The sequence below is a fragment of the Sciurus carolinensis genome, chromosome 3 (assembly GCF_902686445.1).
Source record: "Sciurus carolinensis chromosome 3, mSciCar1.2, whole genome shotgun sequence".
Classification (NCBI taxonomy): domain Eukaryota; kingdom Metazoa; phylum Chordata; class Mammalia; order Rodentia; family Sciuridae; genus Sciurus; species Sciurus carolinensis.
In genome coordinates, this window is record NC_062215.1 from 2599281 (window position 1) to 2609191 (window position 9911).

The 9911-nt window shown below is 59.5% G+C and overlaps 1 protein-coding gene across 1 annotated transcript; it reads left to right on the top strand.

The window, feature by feature from the left end:
- The first annotated feature begins 644 nt into the window (after nucleotides 1–644).
- Nucleotides 645–6975, top strand: Cbx4 (chromobox 4). Its single transcript, XM_047546987.1, has 5 exons — nucleotides 645–937; nucleotides 1081–1124; nucleotides 2290–2355; nucleotides 4421–4487; nucleotides 4730–6975. Exons 1-5 carry the CDS (start codon nucleotides 869–871, stop codon nucleotides 6143–6145), a joined length of 1662 nt encoding a protein of 553 aa, XP_047402943.1. The 5' UTR covers nucleotides 645–868; the 3' UTR covers nucleotides 6146–6975.
- The last annotated feature ends 2936 nt before the right edge of the window (nucleotides 6976–9911 follow it).

Below are 9911 nucleotides of genomic sequence, written 5' to 3' on the forward strand. Positions count from 1 at the left end.
GTTCTTGAGCGCTAGGGCCCTGGGGCCAGCTGTCCCACTGTCCTCTTCATCGTCTCCTGTTCGCACTCAGTCCTCAGGCTTCTCCCCGCCCTTTTTCCCTTCCTAAATGCCTTCGGCCTCGATGGGCGGAGCTACGGGGCGAAGAGGGTGGGGATGAGAGTTGCCCCCGCCCGGATTCCGCCCCCTGCCGGCGGTTCCTGGTGCCTCTGGAGCCGCCCATGACGCAATTCAGAGCAACAGTAAAATACACGGGATGCTTCCGTGGCCCCCAGCAGGGGTCCCCGAGACTAGTACACTGAAAAAGAGCGGCCGGGGGTGGGGAAGGCCCAGGCGCCGAGGTTCTGGCTAGGATCGGCGTGATCCAGCTGGCCACCTCCGCCGCCCCAGGCCGACACACCTCTTCTATCCGGCCCTCCTTCCCTCTCTCCAGCTCCCTCTCCCAGCTTGCAGATCCCTCCTCTGCACCTCCCCGGCGCCCTCCTCCTCCCCGGCCCCCTCCCGCGCCCTTCCTCCTCCCCGCCGCCCAGGCCCGGGGCCTCCGGTAGGCCCGGCTGCTCCAATCCGCGCCACGGCCCGCCCCCTGACGCCGAGCTGGCCCTGCGAGGCCCCGCCCGCTGACGTCCGGGATTTGCATGAGTTCTTGTGCAGCCGCGGCCCGGGCTCAGTTGTCTGAGCGAGCGCGAGCCGGGAGCCGGGAGGGCGCGGGCAGCGGCGGCCGGCTGGGCTGTGCGGGGCGAGCAGCGGCGGAGGCGGCGCGGGCGGCACGGGCGGCAGGGCCCCTGGGTCCGGCGGCAGCTGGGCACCGGCGGGAGCCAGCAACGTCTGCAGCCGTGCCGGCCCGGGCGCCCCGGCGCGCTACGGCTCGGCCATGGAGCTGCCAGCTGTTGGCGAGCACGTCTTCGCGGTGGAAAGCATCGAGAAGAAGCGGATCCGCAAGGTAGGGCGGCGCGGGGGCGGCGGCGCAGCGGCGCGGGAGCTGCGGCCGGAGCACCCGCGAGAGGCGGGGAGGGGGTGGGGAGGCTGCGGGCCGAAGCCGGGGATCCCGCGGAAGCTGATGGAGTGCTGTCTCTTCCCCCTCAGGGCAGAGTGGAGTATCTGGTGAAATGGAGAGGCTGGTCCCCCAAGTAAGTAGCGGCGGGGGCGGGGGCCGGGGTGCCGAGGCGCGGGGCGCCCGGCTGCCGGACCCGCCGAGCTGGTGGGGTGGTGGGGGAGCGGACGGGAGGCGGGGTGGAGGTGGGGTGGAGGAGGAGGGGGTGGGGAAGTCGGTGGCAGGCACTGGGAAGCCGAGCCGAGACCGAGCCCGGCGCCCTGTGTTGTGCTCCGCTCTCCGGGAAATGCCATCACTAATTTATGCACTAAAAGGAGCCGGAGGAGCTGGAGAGACGCGGGGCCGAGCCGGGGAGGCCGGCGGAGGGAGGGAGGGCGCAGGCACTGACTGATGTGCAGCAGAAAATGGCTCCTTTCCCCTTTCCCTCCACCGAACGGCTCCATATTGCAAAACCAAAAAAAAAAAAAAAATTAAAAAGCGACGAAAATGCAATTGTGTGCCTCCTCGCTCCTAGTGGTGCAGGGAGGGGAAGAAAAAAGGCAGAAAATGTTGGGAACTGTCACTGCGGAGCTTTTGGTGGGGAATTTTTTTCTTTAATTTGAAATGCGAAGGCACCGGATGGAGACACGCGCAGCCACACGCGCGCGCGCGCACACACACACACACACACACACACACATACACACATACACACGCAGAGGCATATTTTTGTGTTGCTGAGTATTTGGGGTTTGCTTGCCTGTGACAGCGGACTCCTGGGCCGCGAGGGGGTGTAGGGGACCTCTGGGCTGTCGGTTATCGGATTAGGGGTCAAATGCAGAAGGGCTGAAGCCCTCGCGGAGACTCAGGGCTGGGAAGAGGAGGAGGGGGACTGCGACTTTGCATTTCAGCTGCTTTGCACGCAGGGTTCCTGGTGAGCAAAGTGGCTTTGGAACATGTCGCAGTAACATGCTTAAAATTCTTGACAACTGCAAAATAAACTGCTAGTTTCATTTTCCTTACCCCTCCCCTTTCTTCCTGCCCTTGTGTGTTTATTTTGACTTGGGGGGGGGCAGTGTATCAGGGACTTTGTCAGGCCTGAAGAAATCTATGCCTTCCACATCCACAGCTTTCAGTTCATGAAGACAGAGTAGGGCCTTATGTCATTCCCCAACTGGAGGCTGCAAAGCTGGCTCGGTTTTTTTTTTTTTTTTTTTTTTTTTTTTTTTTAAGCCATGTCCCCCTCCCTTTTCCCTTGCAAGATATAACACGTGGGAACCGGAGGAGAACATCCTGGATCCTCGGCTGCTGATCGCCTTCCAAAACAGGTGAGCGTCCCCCAAGCTACCACCACCTGCCTTCGTGACCGTATATGGGAATAGGAAAGTGGGCCATGCAGCCAGGGGAAAGGGGGACCCCCCCACACACACAACGGGTCTGAACTGGCAAGGCTGCGGCCTCGACTTTTCTAACCAATGTCCTTGGCGGTTGCTGAAGCTTGGGAGTGGGGGCAGGGCGGGACTGGGGAAGGTGAGGCATGCGTTTTGGGGGAACTGCAAGAAAAGTGTCTGTGGGTGGCCCTGCAACTGTCCTGGAGAATTCCTTTGGCCCCTCTCTGGTGGCAACCTTGGAGCTCCACCCCCAGAGCCTAGGTGTTGCTTTCCTGCAGCCACTGGCCGCTGGGCACTGGCACCTCCCGGGGCAGCTCCAAAGGAGCTGGCATTGTGAAACCGCCTGGACGTCATGGAACTGAACTTAACCTGTTGGTGGCCGGAGAAAAGTTGACAAGGCCTGAAACCTTCCCCCACCCCCCTGCCCCCCAGCTGGGGATGGCTGGAGCCTGGGACCCTTCACATCCCCCACCAGTCTATTTGGTGGGTCAGAGTACCCCATCAGGGCCGAGGAGGTTGGCCCAAGGGGGTGGGATGGACGCTGCCAGTAGTGGAGGGGTGTTCTCTTGCGGGGATGGGGGGGCGCTCATCCTCCTGCGCACAGATGCTTGTCACTCTGCAGCTGCTGCAGCTGGATTTGCTGCCGGTAGCTGTGGTTCTGTTTCGGGGAAGATAGGGGGAAGGGCAGAGGGGAGGAGCAGCAGGAACCTCAGAGCTCGGCCACTCTGCTGCCTTCCATCCCTTCTCCCCTTTTATTTTGCATTATTTCCTGTAGTGTATTTGGCGCTAAAACTGTAAACTCTAGACCCTTTGAGCAGGCCACCAGCAGGGAAGTTGCTCTCCTGCGACACAGGGGGCGCCGGGCAGGGATCCTGCCCCGACTCCACCTGGGAGTTCACCACCCTGTAACCCATGTCAGCGGCTGATGCCATGTTGCATAATGGGTCCCTGGAGAATTAAAAGGCAGGCTGTTGCAATGCCACGCAACTTTGGAGTCAGGCCCTGGCCCCGGCCCCAGGGCATGGCAGAACTCCACTGGGTTAGCCCACGGGCAGTGAGGCGGGAGTCATGACTATGGGTACTGGAGAGCGGGTCTCTGACCTGGTAATGGACTATAACTTAGAACTGTAGAGGGGTGCCCTTCTCTCTTACGGAGGACTGGGCAGTGCTTGGGACATTCTGCCCGCAAGCGGGTCACTCTTTGGCTGACCCGAAAGTGGAAACCTGACCGCTGTGACTGGTGCCTCCACCCATGGACTTTATTAATAATTAGAAATCGAAGCAGCGAGGATCCGGCTCCAACTAGAGGCAGTACTTCTCCGCCCCGCCCCTGCCCCGCCCACTGGCTCAGCGGGGGCGGTGCCAGGCCGGTTCACCAGGTGGCTGAGAACCTGGCCAGACCCTGGCCTCTGTGGCCGGCCCCCGTGGCCGGCCCCCGCCCCCAGCCCCTAATTGGCTCATTTGCCGCTGTGTAAACAAGGACGCAGCCCCTCCCCCTGTTTAGTGCCTGGCCTTTAAGAAAACGAGCCCTCCCTTCTGCCGGCAGCTCTCGTTATCTGAATCTTAATGAGGTCGTTAGCATCCCCTGCCTCTGCCGAGGTCGGCGCATACCTCGTTTGGACTGTTCATATTCCCTGCATCCCCGCGCCCGCCCCACTTTGCTCAGAGCCACAGACCTGAGGCAGTGATCCAGTGCTGGCAACCCAGCCTGCTTCACGGAGACAGGACTGGGGGTGATGGGTTAGAGGTATCAGAGGTGGGGGAGCTCGTCACCAAAGACCCTTGGGTAGATAAGGTCTGGTGCCGACCTAAAGCTGGGTGCTGGTTGGGCCCTGACGGAGGTGCCCAGCAAGCTGCAGAGGCGGCCTTCTGTCTCTTTATCCCCTCCACACCCCGTTGGTCACTGCCTGCCCAACGCTTGAAAGGCGGGGGTGTGGGTGTCACTGAAGATTTGGGGACATGACTCTGAGGCTGATCCTGCGGCTCTCTGTTCCCTCCCCAGGGAACGACAGGAGCAACTGATGGGATATCGGAAGAGAGGGCCAAAGCCCAAGCCGCTGGTGGTGCAGGTAAATACTCGAAGGTGGCCCCAGCCTCTGCCCCAGGAGCCCTCCCCAGGACGTCTGCAGGAGCTTCCTTTTGCCCGGGAGGATGGAGGGATTCCTCACCAGCACCCACCCCAATTGCACTTCCTCTCTCCTAGACCTTCCTGCCCCAGCCCCTATGACATAACTGTAGACTGAGGTTTGGGGTACTACTGATGTTCCTGGTGTGCCTGGGGTCGACCTTCCTCCTCTCACTTCCCCCTCAGGTACCTACCTTTGCCCGTCGTTCCAATGTCCTGACTGGACTCCAGGACTCTTCTGCTGACAACCGCACCAAGCTGGAGTTGGGCACGCAGGGAAAGGGCCAGGGGCACCAGTACGAGCTCAACAGCAAGAAGCATCACCAGTACCAGCCGCACAGCAAGGAACGGGCAGGCAAGCCCCCGCCACCAGGCAAGAGTGGCAAGTACTACTACCAGCTCAATAGCAAGAAGCACCACCCTTACCAGCCCGACCCCAAGATGTACGACCTGCAGTACCAGGGTGGCCACAAGGAGGCGCCCAGCCCCACCTGCCCAGACCTGGGCGCCAAGAGCCACCCTCCGGACAAGTGGGCCCACGGCGCATCAGCCAAGGGCTACTTGGGGGCAGTGAAGCCCTTGGCTGGAGCGGCTGGGGCTCCAGGAAAGGGCTCTGAGAAGGGCCCCCCTAACGGGATGACACCAGCCCCCAAAGAAGCGGTGACAGGCAACGGGATTGGGGGCAAAATGAAGATCGTCAAGAACAAGAACAAGAACGGTCGCATAGTGATTGTCATGAGCAAGTACATGGAGAATGGCATGCAGGCCGTGAAGATCAAGTCGGGCGAGGCGGCAGAGGGCGAGGCACGCTCCCCTAGTCACAAAAAACGTGCCACCGAGGAGCGCCACCCCCCAGCCGACAGGACTTTTAAAAAGGCGACCAGTGGTGCGGAGGAGAAGAAGGCGGAAGTGCCCTGCAAGAGGAGGGAGGAGGAGGCACCAGGGCCTGGGGACCCGCAGCCCCAGGACACCAGCTCTCGCAAGCTCTCCCCTACCAAGGAAGCCTTCGGGGAGCAGCCCCTGCAGCTCACCACCAAGCCGGACCTGCTCCCCTGGGATCCGACCCGAAGTACGCACCCGCCCACCCACCACCACCATCACCACCACCACCACCACCACCACCACGCTGTGGGCCTCAATCTGTCCCACGCACGCAAGCGCTGCCTCTCTGAGACCCACGGCGATCGCGAGCCCTGCAAGAAGCGGCTGACAGCACGCAGCATCAGCACACCCACCTGCCTGGGGGGCAGCCCTGCTGCGGAGCGCCCCACCGATGTGCCGCCTGCAGCCACGCTCCCGCAGCCAGAGGTCATCCTGCTGGACTCGGACCTGGACGAGCCCATAGACTTGCGCTGTGTCAAGACGCGTATGGAGGCCGGGGAACCGCCCAGCTCCCTCCAAGTGAAACCCGAGGTGCCCTCCACCGCAGCAGCACCGGCAGTGCTGGCGCCAGCGACGGCGGCGGAGAAGCCTCCCGCGGAGGCCCAGGACGAGCCTGCAGAGTCGCTGAGCGAGTTCAAGCCCTTCTTTGGAAATATAATTATCACTGACGTCACCGCGAACTGCCTCACCGTCACGTTCAAAGAGTATGTGACCGTGTAGCTGCAGGGCATCAGAAAGGGACGCTTCTCGGTGTGCAGACTTAGCCCTTGCGGCCTCAGAAGGGCTCCCCTCTGGGCTACGGGAAGTGCCGGTGGCCCCAGGGCGAGGACGCCTAAGCCGAGATAGCCACACCCCTCTTCAGGGCTGTGGGATCCCTGCGGAGGCTCCCCCCACGGCCTGTCTCCTTCCACGCGGTGCCTGCGGTCTCGCTGCCACTTGTCCCTCCCCGTGCGAGACAAGAGCTGCGCCCTCCCGGTGGACCTCTGGAACTGACAGGGCAGCCGCTCAGCGGTCTCAGAGTTATAGTATTATATTTTAACCGTGCTAACTTGTCAAGTGCTGACTCTACTCCCGTTTGTACGTGGTGTTATTATTGAAATGTATTGTTTGAGCTCAAAAGGCCCGACCACCCCCATTCGGGCTGATCTATATATATATATATACATATATATATATATTTATTTGTAGGTATTTATATATTGAAATATAAAAACCTAGATTTATGGAGTTTCCCCTAGATCATGTTATATTCTATATCAGACAAACTATTTTCTGTTGACCTTTCTTACCCTTCATTCAGTATTTCTGTTGATTTCATTTCCTCCCCTCCAGGAACTGCAATACCAGGAACCTTGGTATATATTTTTTGATACTGTACACATGGATGTGTTGTTTCTATGTGCAAAAAAAAAAAAAAAAAAAAAAAAAAAAAAAAAAAAGTTTGTTAAAAGGCTAAACGAGCTCTCTAGAACCTGCTGCTACTAGAAATGTCTAAACTATAAGCTTCCAATTATTACCTGCTTGAATGTAAATATTAAATGGAGATGTTGAAGGTGCATTTTTGCAGTTTTGAGATGAGCATAGAGGAGGGGATGTCCGAGTGGGGGGAGGCGCCTGGGCCCCTCTCCGACTGACTTCCGCCTCAGTCTGGGAAGGAAGCTGTCCAGTCCTGCGCTAAACCTCTGCACTAGCGGAGTGGACTGGTTTCGCAGCAGCGGCACTGGCTCAGGAGTGTGACCCGGCTCCTGGGGAGGCAGGCGCTCAACTGGAAGGAGGAATTCCTGCCGGAGGTGTGCCAGAGCCATCCCTCTTCCCAGGACTTCCTGGCAGACTGTGCCCAAGGAGCTGGCAAACCCTGGGATCTGGGTAGCGGGGGAGGGGGTGCAGGGGAGTGCGGCCGCCCTCGTGCCACGCCTGCCCGCCGCTGCCGACCTTTATCCCCCAGAAATCCCCGGGGCGCCACAAGCCCCGGCGGCAGCGGTAGTGCTCCTTAGTACTCCCCACAGGTAGGGCAGGCTTCGCGGGGAGGGACCCTAACCCTCTCGGGCGAACTCCGCCCGCACGGCCCGCCTGCCTGCCCCTCCGAGGAAGCGCTGCGACTCTCTGCCAGGCTCTCTCCCCGGAAGCCACCAGGCCAGAGGCCCCGACTGCAGACAGCGAGCGCGGCCCCGAGGGGCGGGGGCTTCCTGAGGGACGGAAGGGGGCGAGCTGGCACTCGTCGCCCCCCCTTGGGGTTCAGGGCCGAGGCGCTTGACGTCGCGGGGGAGGAAGGGGTTAAGGTCCCCGAGGGGGCGAAGGGTGCGGCTTGGTTGGCCAGGAAGCCGAGACCCGGGAATGCGCGGCGGTGGCGACTTTCTGCAGACGCAGCGATCTTGCTCCTGGTCGGGGTGCGGGGCAAGGCCGGGGGCTGGGGGCCTGGTGGGCGAGGGGCTGCTCCGGGCCTCCCAAGAGCCCCAGCCGGCCCGCCTGGGACCGAGCGGGTGTGGGGCGCCAGGCCGAAGAGAAGTGGTTCTGAATGCGGGGCGGGGGCGAGGTGGCCAGAGGGGCAGAGTTGGGAAGGCAGGGGAGGAGATGGAGAGGAAGGCCGGGAGGGCGGGAGCCTGGATGCGCATAGAGTGGCCAGTGTTGGCTGCAGGCCACCAGCGACTAGGGGTGGGGGAGGGGAACCCCAGGGGGAGGGGAGGAGGGAAGAGAAGCGCTTATTTAAAAAAAAAAAAAAAAACCTTCGGGAGTTTTTAGCCCTGGCTTTTGTGGATTGTCCCTCCCACTACCCCCATCACCCCAAGCCCCTTTCCGAGTGAGGTACACACCCCTCCCCCTCCGTGTAATGAACGCCCTTTGCCACCCTGCGAGTGGAGGAGGCCTATCCGGTTGCTGGCGCACTGCCTGCTCCACACTAGAATTGGGCCTGTCCTTCACTGGCTGGTACACAAAGGCCCGTGCCAGGCAGGGACCTCGACTCCCTGTTCTTCAGCTGAGGACTGAATCCTCCAGAATGTGAGGCAGCCCCTGTGCAAGTCTGCACAGTTTCCGCGGGGAGTGAGCCTGGCCCTGGGGTGGCCTCTGCTGGACTAGGGATATGGGCGAGCAGGCGGCGGGTGGTACATCCTGAGGGCCGGGAAGAACACCAGTTCTCTACCATTCCTGAAAAGTCACGCCTACTAGAGACCTTGAAAACAGCCTGGTAGCAGGGCCTTGGGGGTGGTCCTGGGCAGAGCCTGGAGTCTGCGTTCAGGCGGCCATGCAGCAGAAGCCACTCAAGAGTCCAGAGCAGCTGCTGAGATGGGGGCGTCCAGCCTGCTGTCTGAGAACACCTCCCGGCAAGATGCAGGAGCCTGTGGTTTGCTGAGCTCCTCAGATAGGTCAGCACAGCTTGAACATCTTGTCCTGTACATTGCCCCTGGGCACTGAGCTTCCCCATGGGATGAGTCTGAGGTCCTGATGCACAGACAGCTTGTCCAGGGTGCAGAAACAGGGTCATGGGCCCAAGCACTGAGATGGGACAGTTTCTCCTCCAAGGGCCTTTGAGATGGGAGGGTCCCAAAACCCCAGCTCTCCTGGGTGTGGACAGCTCATGCCCAGCACTTCACAAAGAGTCATAAACACTGTCTTTGAGCCCAAGTTCAGTAAGAGAAGAAAAGCAGTGAGATGTCTTAACCCTGCACATTGAAACCCCAAATTTCTTTTCTTTCTTTTTTCCTCCAAATGACCTCCATTTGGGACTGAGCCTCTGGCCTAAAGTCTGGAGCCGACCTAACATAAATGGAGGGCACTCATGCATCCACCCTCCAGAGCCAGCCCCTCCAGCACCAGTCCATCCCTGAGGGCAGCTCTGGGCTCCTTGCAGCTTGCCCTCTCTCCAAAAGAGCCAAGTTCAGTCCTTCAATGACAGTCCTTGACACCCCTGGAGGTGGGGCATGTGGAGATCCACAGATCCAGGGTTCTTTGTACACTAAACCAATAAAAACTTAGAACTTAAGTTTGATTTTCAAATGTACAATCATAATTTTTAGTATATGTAAGTCCCATAACATATTTGAGACATACTTCTACTAAAAAAAGAAAAAGAATGCAGTGTTTAGGTGAGCTTTAAAGGTAGCCAGACATCCTGAATTTCGTCTTGAAATTCTGTTTTGATCCTGAATGGTCAGTTCCTGCCCACAGGGACATTTTGTTCCAAAAGAAGAGAGAGGGCACAGAAAGCTGAAAACCACCTGGCCTGTAAGTGTGGCTATGATAATGACCTTCAGCAGGTAGTCAAATGGCATAGACCAGTTGCTGGGTGGCCTGCAGCACTGACCTGTGATTTAGTATTGGGTGGGAGTGGTTCTCTGGGCATGTGACACATTGAGACAAAGAGGTGGGGGAGGCCAGAATGGACTCTGCCTTTTGGTACACTTTGGGCTCCCAAATTGAATCTCCTCTCCATTCCCAGCCACACCAAACAGGAAACTTCTAGAATATACAGGGAAGACATCTGGTTCTG